Raw genomic sequence first — 27,041 nt, 5'->3', positions numbered from 1 at the left:
AAACTTTGGACCCACTATGCACACACAAATTTCTATTTATGTCTCTGTACACAGTACAAAGGGGCATGTACATTTTTGTATGGACAAACAGGGCAACTATCTCTGAAAAATCTGGTCTCTGCTTCTATGAGTGCCTAGAGCAAAGTACAAGGAAATCAGGTACTGGGTGCTGGGAAAGTCCTACTAGGTAATGGCACTTACTATAATGGTACTTAACAGGAGCACTCTTGTTATTTTTGGTATTCTGCACAGTAATGATTTTTTATTTTTCAGGCTAGAACCACTGGAATGAAGAAAAGTCTAATAGACATCTTAGGTTTCCAGTCATAAAGTACAGTGCCAAAACAAGTTCCTGAAGGGGGAAAAATAAGTGATTAAGAGCTGATTGACTTCAAGTGTGATCTATTTATACCTTCTTTTGTTTTTGTTTTTGCTTTTGCAAGGCAATGGGGTTAAGAGACTTGCCCAAGGTCATACAGCTAGTTAATTATTAAGTGTCTGAGACTACATTTGAATTCAGGTCCTTCTGATTCCAGGATAGGTGCTCCAATCCACTGAGCCACCTATCTGCCCTATTTATACCTTCTTAACCTCTAAAGAATAAAACAAACCTGACTAATTCCAAAACGATACACCATTAGATACAAGTGCCTTTGACAGTAGAAAAAGCAAAAAGTTAGAGTAAATTGGGTTTGGAGAATAGATAAACAGTGTATTCATTTAATGAAAATGAAAATGATCAAGTTTTATTATTATTATGGTTATAGAATTTAGAATCAGAAGGGATCTTGGAGAATCTCTAGTTTAATTTAACATATATTCTTATTTGTACTTAAGTCTCACCCTTAAAAGAATGGAAACTCCCTGAAGGCAGGAATGACTTCATTTTCTTTTTTTTTTAGGTTTTTTGCAAGGCAATGGGGTAAAGTGGCTTGCCCAAGGCCACACAGCTAGGTAATTATTAAATGTCTGAGACCGCATTTGAACTCCTGACTCCAGGGCCAGTGCTCTATTCACTGCACCATCTAGCTGCCCCAGTGACTTCATTTTTGTCTTTGTAGCACCAGTGCCCAATATTTATTAGGTGCTTGACAAATTCTGACTTAATGGTTGATAGGAACCTGAGACCCAGAAAACTTAAGTAAATTTCTCATACCTTCAGACTGGGCAGACTTGAGAATTTGAATCCAGGTCTTTTGATTTCAAATTCAGTGCTTTTTCCACTACCTCCATTAAAATAAGTATTTCAAAAGAACTGAACTAATACTATGTTTTCTATTGTTTAGATTTTAGCTTAATTTGGGCATTTATAGTATTATAAAGCTAAAAATGATATTGTAAAATGCTATGACTTTTTAAAAATGCATCCATTTTAGAGTGGTATTGGCAAATTAGCTCATTAACAAGCAAAATCTCAAATCAATCTAATAATGATCATTTAAAATAACAGGAAAGAATTCTGTATTTGCTTGAGAAGTGGTATTGAGAAGGCAAGGAAATAAGACTGTCAAGAGAGTCCAATGGGAATCATTTTTAGGAAGGCAGTATTTTCAACATACAATGATGAAATTAAACACAGCAAAATGTTGTGTTGGACAGGTGCCTAACTGTGAGTCACTCATGAGAAAAATAAAACTGGTTTTAAAAGATGGTAGCAAAAACACTTAACTTCTTAAAAATCGCAAAGAAATTCTATCTTCCCATGAGATTTATATGTTAAAATTATATGGAAGAAAGAAACTCAATTAATATTATTTATTTTTACTGTCTACTATCTGACAGAGGGAATAGATGGACTCAAGTTGGAAAATAGGGATAGAATTGTGTTCATTGAATTTTTAGATACAGTCTAATGGAGCATTTTATATTCCCTGTAACTGTTGGCCTGTTATTTTACACCATGGGAATGAGCCCCTCTCCTGCTCCTCTCCGCTTTGAAGTGGAGCATGAAGTTCAACCTGTGATTACCATCATTTCTAAAACTTGTTTTAATTTTACCTCTTTGGTCTTGCTACAGAGGGATGGTAGAAACACACTCTTTAAAGTAACATAGGAGAACCTAGTCTGAATCCCTGAGGGCACAAGATGTAGGACTTCAAGATAAGAAGTGGGGGTGAGTGTGGAGGGGTGTGGAATGTAGCTCCTTCATTTTGAAATTAATATCATTTAGCAACAGAGTAGTTTCAGGGTGCTGAGATTTCTTGATAAGAAAGAAGTTATTGTGCTTCTGGGCTAGCAAGCTTTCTTGACAAGAGTTAAGTATTTAATCAAGTCCTGAATAAACAAGGTGTAGTCACCTACCTGTGTACTCACAGAATAAACCTCAAGTTAAGAGAAAAACAAGACCCAGCCTTCAGGGAAATGCCAGACCAGCATCAGGATAGTGGGAAAGACAGGTAACACCACAAAGGAAGTATAGGGGAATGAGGTTCTCTACAAACTATCCCCCAAAAAACCCAATTTCAAAAGCTATAAGATCCAGCCAAGATTTCCTGGGCTAGTTCAAATTTCAGAATTTTTCTTTTTCATTGTCATTCCTCTAATTCAGTAGAGTGTGTAGGTGGCTGCAGGTCACTCTACTTGTTTCCCTCTCCATCAATTTCTTTTTTAAAGATTTTAAAAAAAAAATTATTTAAGATAATGGGGTTAAGTGACTTGGTCAAGGTCAAACAGCTAGGTAATTGTTAAGTATCTGAGGTCAAATTTGAACTCAGGTTGCTCCTGACTCCAGGGCCAGTGCTCTATACATCAATAATTTCAATGAGTTGTCTCAATAATGTCTATCTTCACAATATTGTCTTGCAAATCTTTTGCAAAGGCTCCTTTATTCATTTACCACTTTGGATATATTTTGGGAAGAACTCATGTTTCTAATGTAATCCTGACCCTGATGAAAACCTGAGTTTTCTAGTTAGAGGAATTCTGGGTATTAGTATTTCAATCTTAAAGGAAAGATAGTTTAAGTGGAAGGTAGTTTGGCTTACACTGTAAGAACTTCATTCTCAAAGATCTATTTCTCGTTCACACCCAGGCTGTAGGATCAGAAGTCCTAAACTGCCTAAGAGGGTCTCCTGAAACAAAGAATGACCCTAGCGTATCTGGTAGGAGGTAGCTAGCAGCAGTGGAGAGAGCACTGGGTCAGGAAGACCTGAATTCAAATGAGACCTCAGACATTTTCTACCTTTTGTGTGACCATGGGCAAATCACTTATCCTACTTAATCCCCTGAAGAAGGAAATGGTAAACCACTCCATTGTCTTTACCAAGATAACCCCATGGACAATATGATCCCTTGAGTCATTAAGAGTCAGATAAAACTAAATTGCACAGCAACAGGATTTCTACCTTTAAAATGAATCATCTCAAAATATCTAAGGTTTCCAGGGACATTGGTTTGAAACTTGTACCATTTTGAGGATTCAAATCTTCTAAAATAGGATCAGAGTAACCAAGAAGTCAAATCTCGGGGAAGACACTAGAAGCTCTTACTCAAAGCAGATCCTAAGGATCCCAAGTTCTATAGAGGCACCATGACCTAGGGGGACCCAGAGGGATGAATCAGGAATAGGCTCAAGGACCCAGGGAAAACCCCAGAGCTAACTTGGCCCTAAGGGTGGTTCAGGAATAGGCTGGATTTTCCAGTATAGGTTACAGACTAAAAAGACCCAGGTAGGTGCCTTTCAAGTCTGAATTTGCAGGCCAAGAAGCAAGCCGGCACTGGCACAGGCTGAGCATGGTTTCCGTGGGCGAAGGAGCAAGAATATAGGGCAAATTCTCACTGGAGTCACTCAATCCACTGAAAACATAAATAGCTTTATGACTTGCCATGGATTCCCAGTGGTTCCATTGCAGGGTGTAGGGAGAACTTGTGTGGATGATTTATCTGACTGAGACTTATTAGAATGAAACATCAGATTAATATGGTACAAACCTAGGATTATGGTCTCATCTTTAAATGGCTAGATATAATTTTCAATTTACAAGCTATAATTTTGTGTCCAAGGAGGATAACCAAGTTAGAGAAGACATACCCACATGGATCTTACATTAACTGTTATTAGAGCAATTCTATTTGAACCACACACTTCAAGACTGCCAACTAATATCCTCTGGAAGGGGCCAAAAAAATCTGTGGCTCTCAAGAAAAGTCAAACATTTTATTTTCTTTAAGTGAGAGAAAATATAAAGGTAGGAAAGGATATTCCTCCTTCATATTCATGGTCAATTTTCAAGATATCAAGTTTCATATAATGCTATTATGAGAATTGTCAGGAAAATACATGGGTTTTTAAAGGCAAAGGTGAAGTCAGCTAACTAATACCCGAATGCGTTTTTTGCTCAGATTGTTGGCCACTCAGAAGTCAGAGGGCTGAACATTCATCTGCATTTAGACATGCTCAGACACTGAACTCGGCCAATTTTCAGTTCACTGCATAGTTTTTGTAATACAGGGAAAATTCATAATATATCTTTCAACATACCTACATCCATATTTAGAATCCCCCTTGGATGTCCTAATCAGAAAGTCTAAAAAAAATGAAGCTTTCTCTGTATCTGATCAGAGGTTATCAATGAGGTATGGTTAAGAAGCAGTTTTCATAAAAATCATCACACAGTACTTTGTAGTCATTGAAATGAAAGGATTTCTTAATAAAAGTCCAAGTTAATAATGCTGAAGTATCCAATTAAATTAGATCAAAGTCTTAGAAAAATTAACACAGAAAAGAATAATTCTAGAGGCAATTACTTTTAGGTTCTTAAGAGAGGTCTAAATATCTGGTGAACCTCCATCTTAACAATTCTTCTCTAGGAATTTGCTCCTGTCTAGTGATTAGCCCTCCAAACATTGCAAAACATTTTTTCCCAATGAGATGGCTGCTGTTTTTTGTTTTTATTTTTTTCATTTCTGCACTCATTGCTATTGGTCTTTGCATTATTGAAAACTTTGTACTCAAAATAAATGATGTCCACTGATTTGCTTTCACCATACATTTTGATACCCATAATGCTAGTATATCAAAGAAGCAAGGTTTGAAAATCATGCTACCACTCCCCTAACAGGAAATGGGCTAATGACTCAACCTTTCTGTTGCTTAATATTTATACTTGTAAATTGGGAAAAACAATGCCTCACATCATTATGTTCACAATTACCTAATTTATGTGATCACAGAGACTTGGAAATCAACAGTATTGTATAAATGAATACTATCTGTACATTTAATATCTGACATGGCACTCAATTTCAGACACACACACACACACACACACACACACACACACACACACACACACACATATATATATACACATATATGAATGAACTAATTATCCCTTCTTAGTAACAACTTTGGATCCACTTCATTATAAGAAAAGAGGAGGAATCTAAATTATGGTAGGTTTAAAAAAAGAAAAGTAATTCTCAGATTAAAAAAAAGTTATGTGGTAGATTCCCCAGACTGAAGGAAGAAATCCTTGTGAAGGAATTTACAATTGAGATAGGGAATTAAGAAGAGACATAGCCTCAAATTACTTTTAGTTTAAGTAATAATATTTATATATTTGTGATGAAAATAATTAAATCAGTTTTCTGGATGTGTGTGTATGTGTATGTGCTTAATGCAAGAACAAATTTATAGTTAAAATTTCCTGAGCCCTTTAATTTGGGGGTTTTCCACCTTTCACTTAAGTGAGGAATGTAAATTGTTACTGTTTATGTTGGTTCACAGGTGTTGTAAGATTAGCAAATGTAAAATAGTTTCTAAACCTTATTTATGCCCAAGGCTTCAAAACTATATGTTACTACATGTTTTTCAAATGGTGGGGTCATGAAGTTATAAAGTTTTATAAAGTACACACCATTACAACAAAACATCTTAAAAACAGTAATAACTGGATTTGTGAAAAATCTGGCATTAGGGAGGAAGGGAAAAATAATCCAAACAACTAATTGGATACATAAATTAGTAAATTTGAGGATAATATATATTTTCTTTTTAATTGTCTGTCAATCTTCAGTCACAATGATTTACCTCTTTCTTTATAGGAATGTACAAGTGTTTTAAATAACTATTAATCACCTCATCTTCCTTATGACCTAATATCTACTTTCTATTGAATGCAACATATCCTAATTATAAAGTCAAAATATTTGCTCTCTTGAGGGTTATTTATTTACTCTGCACTTTTCCTTTGGCTTCTGTCAAAGCACATTTAAAAAAAAATCTGTTTAAATATGACCTCTCTCAGTCAATAGAAACATTTATACTGTGGGTAGGCAAATAGATTTAGAGGGGAAAAAATCAGAAATCAGGCCAATTTTTGTTTTGTCAGACCAATTAAAGTTCACTTTTTAAGGGGTTTAAATTCATTTAGAAAGGAAATGATATTTTATTATATTATCAAAAAATCTATTTCTACCATTGAACTTTGAAAATGTATATACTACACAGACCATTACAGCTTACCCATAGACTTGGCAGCTAGGTGGACTGGTGGATAGCTGAGCCTGAGGTCAGGAAAATTTGCATTTAAATACTACCTGAGACACTACTCTGGATAAATATTTTAAACTCTGTCTGCCTTAGTTTCTTCAACTATAAAATGGGGATAATAACAGCATCTACTTCACTGGGTTGTTTTGAGAATCAATTTAATATTTGTTAACCCTCTTAGAATAGTGCTTGTGTATAGTAAGTGTTGAATAAATGTTTGTTCTCTTTCCCTTGCCCAATATGGTCCTAGTGAGTAAGCAAATTCTAGATTTCTAAAGGAATTTATGATTAAATCACAATATCTTGTGGGCAGAGCATTGGATTTGGAATCAGGAAGCTTCACCTTCCTGAGTTCAAATGTGGGCTTAGACACTGACTAGCTGTGTGATCCTGGACAAGTCATTTCAACCTGTTTTCCTCAGTTTCCTCATCTGTAAAATGAGCTGGAGAAGGAAATGGCATACTACAGCAGTATCTGCCACAAAAACTCTACATGGAGTCATGAAGAGACAGACATGACTGAATGACCTGAATAATATCTTGTATAATAACTTCCTATTACATATTTTTAGAGTATTGACCAACCTTATTGTTCCAATTTCTAGATCTTCTTTTAACTGTAAGTTCCTACAGTTGAGAGAAAATGGTCCTTAGAATCATATAGGCAGACATGAATTTAAGTCTTGACTCCACTACATCCTAGCTCTGCCACCATGGGTAAATCAATTTGCTTTTCTAGACCTGAGATTTTTCATCTGTGAGATGAGGGGAATTTATAAAATGATTTCTAAGATTCCATCTAGCTCTACCAATATAAGTAAAGCAATATCATCTTAAGAAATCTGTGACTTTGCCAGATGCTCCATCTCATTAAAAGTGTCATACTATAAACTGTTATTTGTGATTATGCACACTTTGAAATGTTTCTTTAAGGTAATAAAGTATTCCTCTAAGCACTAAAGCCAAAATCAGCAGAGACTCTAAATGTAGAAGATAAGCAATGAAAAATATGCAGCACTCATTCAAAATCAAAATCTTATTGAAACAGGGAGTTTAGAATTTGGAATTAAATGCTATTGTCACAGGCTGCATTATTATACCATGATCCCCATCCTGTCACCAAATCATAAGAGTCAATCCCTCAGGAAAATGAATTTTAGAGATAAAACAGTTATCACAAGTTGGGTCTTTATACTAGCCTGTGAAATTCTATAAAATGTTAACTAGAAATAACCCAAACTAAAGTAAAACAAGACAATGATCCCCTTAAAATCCCTAAAGCTCCAAAAGCCCTAATATATATTTTATGATTTGGTCATATATGTATGTATGTATATATATATATGTATATATATACATATATATATATATATATATATATATATATATATATATATATATATATATATATATATATATTTTAGAAGGATGACTTACCTGAAAAAGGTACAGCTGAGTGAAAGAAACAAACATAAATAAGTACTTTAGGCAGCTTTTAGGGATATAAAGTAGTGGCTTATCCTGTGGTCTGCTCAAGGATGACTAAAGAAGAATGTGAAGAGTAGGAGTTCTTAAATTAACATGAAGTTAAAAAGTGAGGCACAGCACAAAATTTCAAATTCTCAGTAGAACTCTTTCATAGGAGCTGAAGGAAAAAAAGAAACCTTACTATTACTTAGTACAAAAACACTATTCCTTTCTTCAGTCTTGCAGAGGATAGAGATATTTATTTAGCTGATTTCAATACTGAATGACATTTTTGCCAAGAATATGTGGATAACCTTGGGCAAGTGGCTAAACTTCTGAAAGCTTTGGTTTTCTCATGTGTAAACTGAGACAACTTAACTAGAAGATGCCTGATGTACCTTCCTGCTCTGGGTCCACAACTATATCCTTACCTGCTTGTTTGTCCTTCACTTTTTTTCCTCTAAGTCATTGGACTTGGAGAAATTGAATTATTTTTCCTTGGAACTTCCATTCTAAAGGCCAAGAGTTGATTGATGACTTAATATGTAATGGTAATTGCTGATGTAAGTGGTAACTTAATATGTGACTTAACCCTAGAAATTGGTTCATGTTGAAGCTTTGCAGCCTATCCATCTATCTATCCATCTAAGTATCTGTGTTATGTTCCTGCCAACTAGCTGCTCAGGAAGTATTAGGTTCCTGCCAGCTAGTTTATCCTTACCCAGGTGAACATTGAAGGGGTGGGAAGCAAGAGAGACAAGGATGTCAAGGATGAGAAGTTCTCCTTAAAGTTCTCCAAGCTCTCCATTTATTAAACTAAATACAAGTGATTAAATATCCTCCCCAGTCCCTGGTCCACTCCCACTCCTGTGGCACTCTACAATGAACCAGTAAAACAAGGCTCTGGTGCTCGAGGACACCAGGTTATGAAAGTTTACAGTACTCCCACATACAACAGTCCCTTACATCTGTTCACCCCCATTAATCACTCCCTTCCCCAAACGCCTTCATCTTCCCCAGAATGAGTCTCCCTTTCATAATTACTCTCCCATAAGCATTGTCTTCCCTTATAAAATGTAAGTTCACTGAGGATAAAAACTGTCACTTTTTTATTTTAATATTTACAACTCCAAGGACTAATCAATCAGTAACACACATTATTAAAGCACATACAATGTGTCAGAAATTAAGAGCTGGGAATTCAAAAAAGAAAGACAGTCCCTGCTCATGAGGAGCTCACAGTCGACTGTGGGAGACAACATGTACACAACTGTGTAGAAACTAGTTGTATACAAGATAAATGACAAATAATTAACAGAAGAAAGGAATGTGAATTAAAAAGGATCAGGAAAGACCAAGTAAAAGATGAGATTTTAGCTGAGACGAAAGAAGTCAAGGGAATGCATGAGGTGAAAATGAGGAGGGAGAACTTTCCAAAGATGGAGTAACTTGTTCAAGAAACAGCACTGAGGTCATTACTACTGGATCAAAGAGTAGATGGAAGGAAATAAGTGCAAGAATATTCAAAAGTGAGAGAAAAGGTCATAGAGGGCTTTGAACACCAAAAAGTATAGTTTATAGTTGATTCTGGAAGTTATAAAGAGCCTTTGGGTTTTTTTTTAGTTTTTTTAATTTAATATTTATTCTCATTTTGTACAAATAATGGTTTTTTACATTGATAAAATATTCTTGTGTAAGAGTAAATGAAATACGCCTCCCCTCAGGGGAGAGAAAAAAATTAAAATTAAAAAAATAATAGTAATAATTGTAGGTATGGCCAGTTGGCACAATGGACAGAGCATCAGCCCTGGAGCCATGAGCACCTGAGCCCACATCCAGCCCTGTACACCCAACAATCATCTAGCTGTGTGACATGCAAGCCACCCGAACCCCACTGCCCTGCAAAAACCAAAAAGAAAAAAGAAAAAAAAGACCCCAAATAAAATAAAATAAAATAGTAATAATAGTAGGGGTGGCTGGGTGGCGGACAGAGCATTGACCCTTGAACCAGGAGCACCCAGGTCCAAATCCAGCCTCAGACACCCAAGGATCACCCTGCCATGCGGTGCCAGGTAGGCCACCCAGTCCCATCTAACCTGCATCCCCCCCCAAATAATAATAATAATAAAAAATGTGCTTTAGTCTTTGTTCTAACACCAACAACTCTGTCGTGGGTGGATCACATCCTTTATGATAAGTCCATGGCAAAAGTTACTTCCATATTTTTCCACCATTGCCATTGCTGATCGCAACTCCCTCCTTTCGTATTTCTCCACTACCATGTACTATATTTTCTCTCTCCTTTCACTCTGACTCTGCTGTAGGGTCGCTGAGTGGTGCAGCAGACAGATCCCTGGTCCTGGGGCCAAGAGGCCCTAAGCCTCCCTACCACCCCTTAGGCCCAGCATCCACCTGGCCCTATGGTTCCGGACAGGCCATCCAATCCCAGCCCCTTGCAAGAAGTAAAAAAGAAAACGTGTTATATCTGACCACTCTCCCACCATGGTCCATCCTCCCCTCCATCACTCACATCACCCCCTTCCCTCTGTCCCCCCTCCTTCTTACTCCAGATGCCTATACTCCATTGAGTATATATGCTGTTTCCTCTCCTAGCCACCTCTGATGAGAGCGAAGATTCCCTCATTTCCCCCTTGCCTTTCCCCCTTCCATATCATTGCAATAGCTCATTCTAATAAAGAAAAATCTTATTATATGAAATATCTTGGCCTATTCCCCCCTCTCCTTTTTCTTTCTCCCATTACATTTCCCTTTTTTTCTATTGACTCCATTTTTACACCATATTTTATCTTCAAATTCAGCTTTCTCCTGTGCTTCATCTATAAAAGCTCCTTCTACCTGCTCTATTAACTGAGAAGGTTCATATGAGTATTATCAGTGTCATTTTTCTATGCAGGAATACATGTAATTAATCATCATCTAGTCCCTCATATTTTCCCCCTCTCCTCCAATCTCTATGCTTCACCTGAGTCCTGTATCTGAAGATCAAACCTTCTGTTCAGCTCTGGCCATTCCAACAGGAACATTTGAAATTCCCCTGGTTCATTGAAAGTCCATCCTTTTCCCTGGAAGAGGACATTCAGCCTTGCTGGGTAGTTGATTCTCAATTGCATTCTAAGCTCTTTTGCCTTCTGGTATATTATATTCCAAGCCTCACCAGCTTTTAATGTAGTTTGCTGCTAAGTCCTGTGTGATCCTGACTGCAGCTCCATGATATTTGAACTGTGTCCTTCTGGCTGCTTGTAATATTTTTTCTTTGACTTGGGAGTTCTGGAATTTGGCTATAATATTCCTAGGGGTTGGTTTTTTGGGATCTCTTTCTCAGGGGGATCGGTGGATTCTCTCCATTTCTGTTTTGCCCTCTGCTTCTAGAATATCAGGGCAATTTCCCTGTAGTAATTCTTTGAAAATGATGTCAAGGCTCTTTTCCTGATCATGACTTTCAGGTATTCCAATAATTTTTACATTATCTTTCCTAAGTCTGTTTTCCACATCAGTTATTTTTTCAATGAGATATTTCACATTTTTTTCTAATTTTTCATTTTTTTTTGGTTTTGAAGTATTGATTCCTGATTTCTGGTAAATTCATCAATCTCCCTGAATTCTATTCTTTGTCTGAAGGATTTGTTCTCCTCAGGGAGTTTTCTTATCTCTTTTTCCATCTGGCCAATTTTGCTTTTTAAAGCATTCTTCTCCTCAATAACTTTTTGAACTGTTTTATCCATTTGACCTAAGCTAGTTTTTAGCATGCTATTTTCTTCAGCATTTCTTTGGATTTCCTTGACTAAGCTGCTGACTTCATTTTCATGCTTTTCCTGCATCTCTCTCCTTTCTTTTCCCAGTTTTTCTTCTAACTCTCTCATTTGATTTTCAAAAGTCTTTTTTGAGCTCTGTCATAGCCTGAGCCCAATTTCTGTTTTTCTTGGAGTCTTTAGATGCAAGAGCTTGTGCTTCCTCATCTTCAGACTGAGTATTCTGATCCTTCTTGGGCTCATATGCAAAATATTTCTCAATGGTGTTCCTCTTTTTTCTCTGCTTGCTCATTTTCCCAGTCTGAGCCTGTTTTGGGGGTGCTTCCTGAGCTTTTGGGATACTCCCACAAGGGTCTCAGTGTGTGAGGCTCTGTCCTCCTTCCTGGTCTGTGAGTGACCATATGTGCCCCCCTCTGTCATGGAGCTGAGGTGGGGGGGCCCTGCTGTTCTGTTTGGGGGGGCCTAGACTGCAATCAGGATCTGAATGTAGTCAGACCCCCAGAGTCCTGTTCCAGGGGCAGAGGACAGAGCTGGGCAGTCTCTCTCTCTCCACTCCCCTCCCTGGGTTCAATGGGCTCATGCCCTGGGGGCTCCTGCTTATCAGCTCTGCATGCTTCTCTGTTTCCTGGATCTGGGGGTGGCCATGTTGCTCCCTGTGTACCCTGAGGCCTGGGCTTCACGTGCTCACTCTGGCCGAAGTCCCCACTGTTCTTCCAATTTGTGCCCCATGCTCCCCGGGGTGTAGCTCACGAAACTCCCCCACTGCTGTGAGCCACAGCTCCCAGCGCCCTGGGGCTGCCTCCGGGAGGCTGAAGTTCTTTCGCTCTGGCGGGCTGCCCCTCCGACCCCGGGAGCAGAGCCTTTCTGCTCTTTTCCAGATTACCTTGAGTAGGAGAACTACTGCACTGGGTCCCTCTGTGGGTTCTGTCTCTCGAAAATTTAGTTAGAGTCCTTAGCTTATGAGTTTTATGAGAGAGCACCTAAGACATGATCCATTCCTGTCGCCATCTTGGCTCTGCCCCCCTCCTTTGGAGTTTTTTGAAGGGATAACAGGATTGATGTTTGTCCTTAACTCTTGAAGAAGACCATGACATCAGGGAGGTGATATCATGACAAGCACATGAACTGAATCTGGATGAGGGGGATGCTGTACCAAATCACCAGTCTTATTTTCTCCTCCAGAATCATCTGGGTCAAGTGGCCAGATATGAATTAGTATGACTGGAGATGGCCCTGGATAAGACACAATTAGGGTTTAAGTGACTTGCCTAAGGTCACACAACTGGTAATTGTCAACTGTCTGAGGCTGGATTTGAACTTCTGTCCTCCTGCTTCCAAGGCTAGTGTTCTATCCACTGTACCACCTAGCTGCCCAGTAACAGGAATAGAACTCTGACTGCTGAATGGAGGAGGGAAAGGAGTGGGGAGAGACTGATAAAAGGCACAACAATCAGTAGACTATTGCAATAGCCTAGGCATGAGATGATGAGGGCCTGAGTGTCACTGGAGAGAAGGGGACATATAGTAAAGATGTAATAAAGGTAAAATTGACTTGTATTGGCAACTAATTTGATATGGAGGTTGAGAGAGGGAGGAATTGAAAGAGACAGCTAGAGTTGTGAGCTTAGTGGTACAGTCAACACTACTAAGGAAGCTAAGTAAAGGGTTGGGTTTGAGGAGAAAGGTAAATGGGTTCTGTTTTGAAATATCTACTAAACATCCAGTTTGAATTGTCTAATAAGCAGGTAGAGATGAGAGATCTGAAGTCAGAAGAGAGCCTACTGCTCAATAGATTTGAGAACCATCAGCATAGAGATTATAATCAAATCCATGGGAGCTGATGTGATCAGTTGTGAAATAGTATAGAAGGAGAGAAGAGGGCCTAGGACAGAGTCTTGTAGGACATCCACATTTAGCACTTGACCTTGATGAAGAGCTAACAAAAGAGCATCAGAAGAAGTAGTCAAAAAGGAAGGAAGAGGTACAAGAGAGGCTGATGTATTGAAAATTTATGGCACCCAGGAAAAAAGGATGATCACAGTGTCAAAGACTAAGAAGACTAAGAGATGACAAAAAGGACAACTATCTGGCTCACAGTAATTGCTTAATCAATTCTCATTCATTTATTGTGCTTGCATTTAAAAAAGAAATTAAAATTAAATTCATTTACACAAAATTATGTAATAATAGTTCTAGGATATCTCTAGCTATCCAGAGTAGGTATGTGCTATGATAAAGGGTTCAGGATATCCCTACTTCATACTATCTTGGTCAAATAATTAAGTAAGCTTCATTTGTGATGGAGATCTCTTAAACTGAACCTCTGATAAGAGGACTGAGAACAACCAGTGAGGATACTTCTACCAATGCTGATGATACACTGTTCTGTGACTTACACAATTACTTAGTGCACTAAGAAGTTAAAGGACTTTCCCAGAGTTACATAAACAATACATATGAGGTATGACATAAAATCAGGTCTTTCTGATTGCTGCCTCTCATGATAGAGATAATAGATTAAAATGATTCCCCAGGAATTAAGAATTTGTAGTGATGTAAAGTTTCCAACTACTTCTCCTACCAGTCATGACAAAATAACTTCATTTTCTTTTTTGGGGAAAGATTTTTAGCTTGGCAAATCAGGCAAAAGCCATGGTCAAAATATATCTGGGATTTCAGCAATGTATTCAATGGAAATCTCTCATGACAAACTGTGGTAAATTGTTGAAACATTTGCTGAAGGTCAGTTTAGTAATGCAATTATAGCTGGTTGAACCACCATGTCTGTGGGATATTGAATCAGTTTCAATGAGGAAGGAGAGTTCTTTTGATGTTATGTAAAGAATATGAACTTTTATTGATGATTTCAATAAGGATACAGAAGACTTTCATGATATAAAAATATGAAATATATCCCACTGACAGTTCAGCTCAATTTGACAAATATTGATTAAGTATATACCATGGCAAAAAGCATAGGGCTAAAAACTGAGGGAGACACAAAGTGGCATCTGATCTTCTCTAAGAAGTCTATACTTTGTAGCAACTGAAGGTAGTGAAAAAGTTAAAAGAATTTAAAGGGCCATTGGAATGATAAAAATGAATTCTGAAGAGAGATTATTTTAAGTTTTTCAAAAATTAAGATAATTCTCATTTTGTATGAGAGTTTGGTTGGCCCTACTTAAAGGCAGAAGAGAAGACTATTTGACATTTCTAGGTCTTTTCAAGACTTAGAATGCTCTATTATTTTTTTAAAAAAAATTTTTTTTCAAGGCAATAGGGTTAAATGGCTTGCCCAAGGCCACACAGCTAGGTAATTATTAAGTGTCTGAGACTGGATTTGAACCTAGGTACTCCTGATTCCAGGGCCAGTGCTTTATCCACTACACCACCTAGCCACCCCATCTATTATCTTAATTTAGAGATTCTTAAGCTTATTTTGTATCACGGACTCTTTTAGCAGTCTGGTGAAGTCTATGGAGTTCTTTTCAGAATAATGTTTATATATGCATAAAATAATATATATTTGGATATAAAGGAAACATTAAACTGAAATACAGAGTTCAATATAATTTTTAAGAGTCCATAGACCCTATTTAGGAAGTCCTACCCCAACCTGTAGCAGAAGGCTTTATGATATAAATATGGAAAATAATGGAAACAGCTAGTTCCAGAAACACATTATGAACTCACTTCTCAGTGAACACAATTCTTGAGCTAGAATATGAAAGATGGAATTCCTGTAGAACCTTCCCACTCTTGTGATTCTATAAATTGTAAGTGGATATTTCAAACTCATTTTGGAAAAATGACATTTAATTCTATAAAAGAGCTCTTTTCAACCTTTGAATGCTATTATCAGTAATCTTCTTCCTCCTCCTTTCCCCCTCTTTTCTTTCTCTTCCTCCTTCTCTTTCTCCTTTTTCCATTCTTTTTTTTGACAATGACTCTTCCTATCTCACCTAGGCTAAAAGTACAACGAATTATTCATGAGCCCAATCCCATGACTAATTGGTGCAGGAGATGTGGCCCTCTCTTTTTCTGATCTGTGTCCATTGGTCTTCTTCTTCAAGCATACTGATTTCCCTGTAGTCAGTTCCCTGCTTGAATTGCTTCTGAGGATCCTTAAGGTTTTATATATGTTATGGAGTCTTAGCTAGGAGTAGTAAAAATTGACAATCTTATTATAAGTATTTTAGGTTTATGAATTTCTTATTTGAACCAGTGCTGTTTTCAGAAACATTAAATATTTAAGGAAACCTATGAATACATGGTATTATGAAGTTTTCAAATTCAAAGGCTGGAGACTTATACTTCAGTAGGAGAGAATGTATAAACAAAATTATGTCCTAGTTGGTAATCATACTGCAACTTCAAGAATTTTGGGTTTATAGAAGTAGGAACATTAGCAACCTCTCAAGTTGACACACACTTGTATATATGGTATTTTTCACCCTCAAGTAGAAAAGATTGTTTTTTTGTCTCACAGAGCTATCCCTACATCTATTGTTACTGTTCAGTCATTTTTGGTCATGTCAGACTCTTCATGACCCCATTTGGGATTTTCTTGGTAAAAATACTTAAGTGGCTAGCCATTTCCTTCTTCAGTTCATTTTACAGACAAAGCATGTTAAGAAATTTGCCTAGGGTCACACAGCTAAAAGTCTGAGGTCATATTTGAATTCATGTCTTCCTCACTCTAGGTCCAATGTTCTATCCACTACACTACCTAGCTGCCCCATGAAATCTGTAAGCAAAGTTTTTATTTTATTTTCAGCAATAGAAACATGTGAGTAGTCTGCAAACAAGGAAATTCTGACAAGGACACGTGAAACATGTTATGTTGGTCACTCTGGATCTTATTCAAGCACTTACTGTTATTAGGTAAGATGACATTCAATTAGTTTCACCTTATCCTCTGTCTTATTTGGGTGAGGAAAATCACTTTAACTGTCTGAGCATTTTTCTTTAGAAAACAATCATGCTTTTATCAAGTGAATAAAACTAAAGATTTCAAAATCCAAATGAGATATATTTCTTAGTTGTCCTTTCTTTTATTCTTTTGAATTTTTGAGTTGCTTTGGATTCTAATTGATCTGAAGAAAGGTCAGTACAGACATGTTTAGCCAAATCAAAATTAGAGACAAGATAATGATTAATATTTTGTTGCATTTATCATAACCCTTTACAATGTATTTTCATTAATTTTGACAATATCTAAAGGAACTAGGTGCTATTCATCTTTAATGATGACAAAATGGAGAGACTTTAAAAAATAGAGCTATCTTTTCCATATATATATATATACATATGTCATGATTTTTATTCTAGGAATGGTTGGAAATAGAAGCCGGAAATGCTGGCTGTTATTAAAGAATTCTACTAGTAGATTCTGTTGTAACCATTCCATGGCTCATTTTAAGAGATATCTAAAATCCATGTTGAGCATTTGTAGTTGGAACAAAGTTCCCTTAAATTCATATTAAACAAATAAGAACTAATGTGAAGGATCTTTATATGAAAAATATTTTAGTCATCTACTTCCACTTTTTATTCAAATGAATCTTGTTTTCCTGATTCATGAATCAATCTTCACATAAGAACAAGCTTATGAATCAGAAAGGAACCAGTAAATTCTAATGAGCCTAAATGTAGACACAAGCTTATCATTGCCAGAGATCAAAACCAAACCCTAAAATTATAGGCTTTATTCAAAATTCTATTTGAAACATTGAAATTTGGTTTAAGGAACATACCTTCATTATGAATCATTCACATTAAACATCAAGTTCATTGAACTGAGGAAAAAAAAATCAACCCATCTTAAATAGAAGAGGACTTTAGAGGAAGGTCTTATCATGTGAGAGCAATTAATTCTGTAAAGCCAGACTACTATCTCTATTAGGCTAACTAGGTGGTATAGGGCCTAGAGTTGGGAAGATTCATCTTCCTGGGATCAAATCTGGCCTGAGACACTTCCTAGTCATGTGAACCTGAGCAAGTCATTTTACCTTCTTTGCTACAGTTTCTTCATCTGTATAATGAGCTGGAAAAGAAAGTGGCAAACCAATTTAATATTTTTCCCAAGAAAATCTCAAATAGGGTCACAAAGAGTCAGACATGGTTGAAAAATGATTGAACAATACAATACAGGGTCATAGGAGCCAGAATTTTTAGTTTTACAACTGTACCATTTTGTGATGACTATCATTTTATGGAAGAAAGCTCTACTTGGAGAAAAACTTATTCAGAAATAATGAAACACTCCTTGCTTCTTGATTTCTTTCTTTCTCTTTTTCTTTGGGGGGGGCAAGGCAATGAGGTTAAGTGATTTGCTCAAGGTCACAAAGCTAGTTAATTATTAAATGTCTGAGTCTAGATTTGAACTCAGGTCCTCCTATCTCCGGGGCTAGTGCTCTATCCACTGCACCACCTAGATGCCCCCAACACTCCTTGTTTCTTATCAGTGAGTATTGGGAGTCTTCAAATACCGACTTTGTGTGAGTAAAGGTTATAGATAACTACTCTTCTGCCTATGGCATTATTAGTAAATGAGTCATTATCATTGGAAATGAACAATTTAGACACCAATGTGTATAGACCTATAATTTCACTGGTTCAGGGAATTCCTTGTTTGGAAGGTCCCTTCAAAGACGTAGACCAACAACTCATTTGCAATAGAGAGGTAAAAGATTGAATAAGAAGTTTAGTGACTTGTCCAGGGACACATAGCTAGTGTGAATGCCTTGAGTCAGGCTTGAATTCAGGTATTCCTGACTTTAAAGTCAGTCATCTATCTATTATACCATGTTATGTCACTAGTTGACCTTTTCTTCCCATGTTTTGCAGTAGGAAAAATGATTTTAAAAATGAAAAAACCAACACACTCTTAACATGGTTTAATTTAAAATGTTTGGAAAACACCCATTATTCCTTCAAGTTAAGCAATGAATTGCAGCATTTCAGAACTGGAAGAGAACTTAAGAGTTCAGCCCATTCCTGAATAAGAATTCCTTCTATGACATTTGGCCTTTGTTTAATGGCCTCTAGAGATGAAATCCTACTACCTTCCAAGGTAGGGCAGTCCATTTCACTCTTGAATGCCTGTTAATTGTTTAGAAGTTTTTCCTTATATCAAACTGAAACATGTCTCTTTTCAACTCCTATGCAATGTTCCAAATTCTGCTCTTTGAGGCCAAGCAGATGTCTGATCATTCCTCTTGATGAGAGCTGTTTAAGTTTTAAAAATAGCTATCACTTCTCTCTTCTAACCTAAACATTCCCATTTCCTCCAACTGATCCAAAACTCTTTGATATACTAGCCACCTTCTCGGCACTCTCAGTGTATCAGTGTCCTCTTAAAACATGGTGACTCTAAATGAACTCAGTATTCCAGATGGTGCCTAAATAGAGTTGAGTGCAGTAGAACTATAATTTCCTTAGTCCAGGACATTTTGCTTTTCATAATGCAATGTTCATTCCACTAAGGCGGTTCAGATTGTCCAAGGAAGTAAACATGATTTATATCTATAATAATAACAACCTTTCAAACAGATGACTATAACTTAAGGCCAAGACTTGTTCTTTTTTATTTTTGGTTTTTGTAAGGCAATGGAGTTAAGTGACTTGTCCAAGGTCACACAGCTAGGTTAATTATTATTAAGTATCTGAGGCTGGATTTGAACTCAGGTATTCCTGACTCCAGGGCCAGGGCTCTATTCACTGCACCACTTAGCCACCCACTAAGGTCAAAACTTGTAAGCATCTGATTGAAGTTTTCCTGAAGGGTAGATTCCCATTTGGATGTTAAATGTTATGTTGAACTTGAATTGTTCTTATGGATATCAGGCCACATATTATTATAATGATGGATAAATTTGTTTTAAATTCAGTTAACCTTAAATTTGCTTAGCCTTGTAGAGTGAGCCTCTATTATTAAAAGAAATGGATTGTAAGAATATACTTCTTCATCAGAATTTATACATCACCTTTGAGATATGGGGATACCTTAAAAGAAATTGAGGATAGGAAGTAAATTTTAAATGAAAAATTAAATAATTTCATGTGTGTCCATAAAATTTTAAATTTGCATTTAAAACTCTCAAGGATGAAGCAGGGGAGGGTTAAAGTTGGTTTTAAAAAAAAGGTCTTGAACCTTCAAGCAGAAAAGGAAAAAAATGGAAGAAGGTAAACCTGTTTTAAGGCATGAAGGATTCCAGGTCCTGGAAGATGGAGGGGCATTTCCTGTCTTCTTGTAGACAAAGTTATGAATCTGAAGTCAAGAAGATCCAATTTCAAATCTGACCTCAGATACTTACCAGCTCTAGGATTCTGGGCAAAACATTTAACCTCTTTCTGTTTTAGTCTCTTCACCTGTAAAATGGGGATAACAATAATACCTATCCCCTAAAGAGGATTAAATGGGATTATATGTGTAATGTGCTAGCATGTCAGTGCTTAATACACATTGGTTTCCCTTGTTTGTTCATTCCTTCTTCCCTTCCTCCCTGCTTTCTTTTAATCTGTTCTTCAATTTGTGTTCTACTTCCTGCAGCAGTGCAACATAGGCATAGCAGGCCCCTTGTTTCATCTTGCCTAGAAGAGGGGAATTCCTTTGGGTGGGAAGAGACTGACCAATGTGATTCATATGACAAGGAAAGTTGAATGATATTGGATCCTTTCCTGTTGTTGTAGAGCAGGTGGATAATGGTCATCACAAAGGCAGGGGAGCTGGAAACGGGTGCAGAAAAGCTGACTGGAAATGCCAAAGTCAAACTTTGCCATTCTTTTTGCCTAGGGCTAACCCTGTTTACATTCACCTAACACGGACAAATAGAAACTGAATAAGGGAGATACTTTTGTTCTGCAGTTAGGCACATCCATATCTACAGCTTAGTATAAAGGTACAATGCCTCTTCTTTATGATTTATGGGAATTATATTATTTCCTTATAGCCAATCTTATTATTTAAAAACACAACCAAAACTTCTCTCAGAAGATTGTTAACTGAGGTATCATGGCCCTTGGTTGCACTTTATATCTTGGTAATAAATCAGGTGCTTAGAGGTTGTATGGTATGTTACATAGAGTACTGGGGGTAGAGTTGGCAAGTCCTGGGTTCCAGTCCCACCTCTGGCACTTACTAGTTCTGGGAACAGGGGCAAATTGTTTAATTTTTGTCTTAGTAGTTCTTAAACTTTTTTTGATATATGGCACAGTGTTCATTACCATGATAAACTTTAAAAAAACATTAAAAATACTGAAACTTGAATTTGGCAATAAAGAAAGGTTCTTGGGAGACTGGTCTTAGTGATTCCTCTGTTTCTCCTTCTCATTCCCAATCTCTTCAGCTCATCCCCCTCTTTAAAAAAGCTTTCCCCCAGGATTTTCACTGGATTTACAGAAGCACCTTCCTGGGCAGAGCTGTCATTGAGAAAGTCGCCCCTCTGACCTCCCCAGTGCCAAGTCAGGAAGAACAGGCTTGAAGAAAACTGCAGCTGGTGGCAGGAGACAGAAAATGGAGATATTTCCTACCATACTTATTCAAAACTTATGACACACTCTTTGAAAACCACCACTTTGGAGATTGGGACTTATCTATTAAGTAATAGATGAGTTATGAGGTGTTGCCCCATATTGATGAAATCACAGATCTTTCATATATCTGTGTAAGTTATTGTTCAGGGAGTACCATATTTTAGACCAATTTTGTATTATTAGACAAATATTTATTCAATATCAATTTTTTTAGCTTTTTTTTCCCTTTTTTTTGCAAGGAAGTGGGATTAAGTGGCTTTTCCAAGGCCACACAATTAGGTAATTATTAAGTGTCTGAGGCCAGATTTGAATTCAGGTACTCCTGACTCCAGGGCCGGTGCTCTATCCACCACGCCACCTAGCTACCCCTCAATATCAATTATTTGTAAAGTAGTCTGCTAGCATAGTTGCTACCTGGCAGTTAGTCAGGAAAATACAAAAATAAGGAACTACCTCTGACCTCAAAGAGCTTATAATTAGGGAGGGTAGTATCAAAACATGAATACATATGTGTAGGATATACAAAATGCTATAAGGTATCCAAGGGGGATTATTGATGATTGGGTATGGCATGAAGGAAGTAGCATTTATAATGAACATTATGGGAGAAGGAGACTTCAAAAAAAGGAAGAAATGACCAGGAAAGGGTATTCAAGGTATGGGAAATATTGTCTTCAAAAAACTGGATACAGAAAAGAATAGAATATGCATATGAAAGAGATACTTTGTACATTGTAGGTAAAAGTGAACAGATTGAAATATATAGTTGCAAAGGCTGGAAACTGGAAAGCCTTTAAAGGCAGGCACAGGAGTTTGAACTTTATTTGGTAAGCAATAATAATTAATGTATTTTGAGTAGGAGTGAGGCAGATAACATCTGTACACATGGAATATAGAATTACAGTGGGTATGAAATGAAATTGAGACTAGGGGTACATAAGCCTACGGGCTAGGAGAAAGTTATTGCAATAGTTCAGATGAGAAGTAATGAGGGTCTAGTTTTTTGTTGTTGTTGAGTTATTTGTCATATATTCAACACTTGTAAGGACATTGGAGTAGTTAACCACTTCCCTCTCCAGTTCATTTTACAAATGAGGATTCTAAGGCAAAAAAGTGAAGTGACTAATCCAGGGTCACACAACTTAAAAGTATCTCAGGTCACATTTGAACTCAGGAAGATGGGTCTTGCTGACTCCAGGCTCAGCATTCAGCACTCCACTGAGCCATTTGACTGCCCTTAGACTAGCTGTTATCAAATCTATAGATATTTAATAAATGTTTGCTTAATTTTAATTTATTATAAATTTTGATTTTGAGGCCAACACACTTTTCAGTAGGCCACCCTGCTTCTACCTAATTTGCAACAATTATACTATAACCCCCAAAAGTCCTTTTTTTTTTTAAGGTTTTTGCAAGGCAAATGGGGTTAAGTGGCTTACCCAAGGCCACACAGCTAGGTAACTATTAAGTGTCTGAGACCGGATTTGAACCCAGGTACTCCTGACTCCAGGGCCAGTGCTTTATCCACTGCGCCACCTAGCCACCCCTCAAAAAGTCCCTTCTTAAGATATATCCTGTTTTCTGCCCACATGAAGTCACATAATCAATCAATCAATAAACACTTATTAAATGCCTAGCATGTGACAGGCACAGTGCTATACTGTGAGGGTACAAAAAAAAAGGCATGAGATAGTTCTGGTCTTTTGAGTTTTAAATATTAGTCTTGGTCATAATGATATGTAAGTATTATCACTGCTGGAACCCCCGTTTAAGATACAGCCACAAAAAGAACTAAATGCAAGTCTTACCAAATTATTGAGCTTCTCTCTCTCTCTCTCTCTCTCTCTCTCTCTCTCTCTCTCTCTGGGGGGAACCTATTCCTCTGTCTTTTCTCTGTCTTCTCTGGGGTCTGAGGTTGGCTTTTGAGTCAAAAGATTAGTAAAGAAGATAGCCAAGGTCACCCTACAAAGAATCAAAGCCTCTGGGAGCTTGAAGGTGAGCACTCAATTCAACTGAAACATAAGAGGAGTCATCACTAGAATCCCTTTAATGAGTGGCCATGCCATCTCGTGCCTCAACACTTTTGGAGGTGGGACACTATACTGATGGACAACTCTAATTGTAAGGACTTTTTTTCTGACATCAAGCCTAAATTGGTCTCCTTGAAGTTCCTTGAAGCAACATAAAGAGTTGCTGTGTTTGATTATAAGAAATGCCAAGGAATGATTCCATTCCTTGGCATTTTACTTAACCATTGATAAATGCTCCTGCTTCCATCCTCTGGGACCAAAAAGAACCCCTTTAATCCTTCTTCCATATGAAATCTCTTTAAATGCATTAAAAGACAGCTCTCATGCCCCCTCCAGTCTTCTTCTCTAAAGGCTAAAAATACCCAGGTCTTTCCTATAATCTGCATTTGTCCCTTCTCCTTTCATGCTTTACCTTCCACAACAAATAAGTATTCATAAAGTGCCCACAAAGTGTCAAATACCTTTCTAAGCTCTAGATTTATATTAAATTTTTTTTAAATCCCTGTCCTCAAGGAACTTACATTCTATAGCATAAAACAATGATTACAACATAAGAGAATACAGAAAAATAAAGTACATCCTGTGATCTTTACAAGTACAAAATAACAGAATAGAGAACTTGAAATTTCTGACCTCCTTCTCCACTGTTGCTTGGGCATTCACATCAAGAGGCCAAAGATTCTCACCGCCTGTCCAGCCAACCACACCCTGACCCTTCCCTGAGCTATTTTTAAGTGTGTAGGTGTGTGTTGTTATTCCTGTGCCTGGTTGAGAGAATTCAAAGGGAGGCTAATCTAACCAAAAATGAATCAGATCATAAAACCTGTGCTAAGGATGATTCAGCAAGGAAAAAATGAACTAAAATGAATGCCAATTTAGGCTGGAAAAACTTGAGTTCTTAAGCATCCAGACATGTGTAGTCATTTATGAAACTGTCTGATTACATATGGTTTAGCACATCTGTCAGCAAAATCAGCTCTCCAAATGCAAGATACTACTCAAGGACATTTTGGGGAGTTTATCTGACACTGAAGATTTTGAAATCTGAGAGGAATGAAAAGATTTCACAGATCATAGAAGAGTTTCTGTGTTTGATTATAAGGAACTCCACCAGATGAATCTGTTCCTTGGCATTTTACTTAAGCATTGATACCTGAAACATTGTTTGAATGATATAGTCCAAGGACACTATAGCAGAGAAATCAGCAAGAAACCAAAAGAAACCTACAAGCAATAGAAAGGACAGGCAAGTGCTTCCATACAAAGTCTAGAAATAATGGAGTTGGAAAGTCTCAAATGTTATCTTCTGAGACAAAAATATGGTAGACATATTATCCCCCTGGCTGGCTATTCTGCCATATTGATCAGAAGCCAAGTACTGTTGATAGGGCATAGGTCTCTAAATAACTAGTGAGAGGGTCTCCTCAAGACTGAGCATTGCTTCCTTGAAAATCTCAGAGTTGGCACACTATTATCCAATGCCTGAAAAAACAGTTATTGTAAGATCCCATCTATTTGCAAGCTTAGGAAATTGAGAAAGGATTCCTGCAACTTTGAGGAAGGAAAATGAGAAACCCATTTCTTGGTCTACGGTTCAGTGCCTGAGCTAGCTTCTAGGACTAATGAGTTAATATTACAATTCCTGTTATGATGAAAAAGGGTACATAACAATTTATTCTAGCATTCTTTTTGATTGTTAAGCTCTGCTCCAATTTTACCATCTCATACCTGCTGCATTTGTTCTTCCTCTGAAGATATCATCATAAGCTTTCCACTGAGGCTTCACTTGGTAGGCATGGATGAAGACCACAAACACTACCACAAGACACATCAAGGGAATGAGAACAGCAGTGAAGAGAGCTGCATAGACATTTGGGATAAAGCATCTGAAAGAGAGAAGAATCAGAGACATTTTCTTTAATTCAGTACTCAGAAAAGTAATAATTGAAAACAAATATGATATATCCTCTAAAATGGTGCATTAATTATCTACTTTCTACTTAATTTGAGACTATTACATAGGTAGATTTCTCTACTTGAACTGGAGTTTGACTTAAGTAAAAATTATGAGTAAAAAAATATCTAGAAACCTCTTTCATGATGTAAGATTTTTATAATTTTATGAACTGAAATGATGGGTATGCCATTCTAAGATGATATACATCCACATTTGCCATTATTATCCCTTGAAGTAAATCAGGTTTTTTTAGGTTTTTGCAAGGCAATGGGGTTAAGTGGCTTGCCCAAGGCCACATGGCTAGGTAATTATTAAGGGTCTGAGACCAGATTTTTTGAACACTCTCTCTCTCTCTCTCTCTCTCTCTCTCTGTCTCTCTGTCTGTCTCTCTCTCTCTCTCTCTCTCTCTCTCTCTCTCTCTCTCTCTCTCTCTCCTAGGTTAGAAATAGAGTAAGTATGATCAGTGATTTATCAGTGTTATGGTAGTTTCGCAATTTTCTAACACTTAGAAACTTTGAAATTCTAATAAAATACTTGTAAGATACTTGATTTCCTCTCTGTCTGAATAATGTTGTCCAAGACTACTTGGAAATATGGAAATAGTCAAAGGCAATTGAATTACATCCAAAGAATGTTAGATCCACCAGGAATATACCAAAATGATTCTATCAAAGGCTGAAAATGATCTTTATATTTACATATTTTCAGCATCTAAACAGACACTGGAATACATGTATTACAATGCATACCTTTTCCCAAGGAAGTTGCATAATTTTTTTCAAAAGGAAAGTTACTGTAAGGCTTTCACATACATATAGCAACACTGGGAAATGCTTGTTGATAAGTGATGCATGTTTACAGTGTGGGGATCCTTGACAATTTCTATTTTCATGTTTTGCATGTTTTTCATGCTCTGGACACTGGTAGTCCTTATCTCATTCAAGGAGACATCTAAGCTCTGTGATCTTCATCTTTAAAGAGATGGGTCTTCAACAAATGTCTTAAGTTTGAGAATGGAATTTGGTGACCCCATGCCTAAAAGCTCCCTCAAACTCAACAATGTGTTTAGTATCTGGGACTTCCAGTTAATGGGCCCCAAAGTCAATAACATAGGCAAACACAAGTGCCCTTGAACCTGGACATCACAGAACTAAAAATAGAGGTACCTTTGATCTCCTGTGTATGTGTATATTGGCTTTAACAGGCTTTGCTGTTATTCTAAAAGACATCTGAGGCCATTGTGAGGGAAGAATAGTGAGATATAGTCCCACTCTTGAAAAATCTTAAAAGAGATTTGAATTCAGATGTTGACATAGTCATACAGATAACAGAGGAAGAATTGTGTTGGTTGAATTAAATGCTTAGTCAATCTGTCATGTCTTGGCAAGATGAAATGCTATAAAATCAACCAACAGCCACCAAACAGTTAAGATTCACTCATAAACCAGAGCAAGCCTTAAAATTTAAGCTGTAAACTATATTTAAATACAATATAATAGAATATAATGTAATATATAAGAGGAGCAGAGGGAATTTTTTCAATTAAATTAAAAATTTGAATACATAAATATTTGTTAAGCATCCATGTTGTTTTGAACTTATTATTAGGTGTTTGGGGAGGGAAAGTCTTTGCCCTCACAGAGTTCACAGTCTAATAGTGTCTTATTCTTTAAATAGGGACTGAACAAAAAAAGGGAATCACCAGGATGGAAGGGTCATAGGGTCTAAATCAGGTTCCAAATATGTATAAACAAGGCCAGAATTCTTTGTCTCTTTTTTGTTTGTTT

The 27,041-nt window shown here is 37.0% G+C and overlaps 1 protein-coding gene across 1 annotated transcript in view; it reads right to left on the bottom strand.

Moving 5' to 3' along the window:
• The window catches only part of LOC141503000 (adhesion G-protein coupled receptor V1-like), a 178,664-nt gene that overhangs the window by 4,890 nt on the left and 146,733 nt on the right, over positions 1-27,041 (bottom strand). The window contains exon 3 of the mRNA XM_074208063.1: positions 25,026-25,183. Within this exon, the coding sequence (XP_074064164.1) occupies positions 25,026-25,183 (158 nt within the window). The remainder of the gene's footprint in view (positions 1-25,025; positions 25,184-27,041) is intronic.

This window comes from Macrotis lagotis, chromosome X (genome assembly GCF_037893015.1).
Source record: "Macrotis lagotis isolate mMagLag1 chromosome X, bilby.v1.9.chrom.fasta, whole genome shotgun sequence".
In the NCBI taxonomy this organism is placed as follows: domain Eukaryota; kingdom Metazoa; phylum Chordata; class Mammalia; order Peramelemorphia; family Peramelidae; genus Macrotis; species Macrotis lagotis.
The sequence above is the reverse complement of the archived record's forward strand: the minus strand, read 5'-3'. Positions and strand labels throughout refer to the sequence as shown.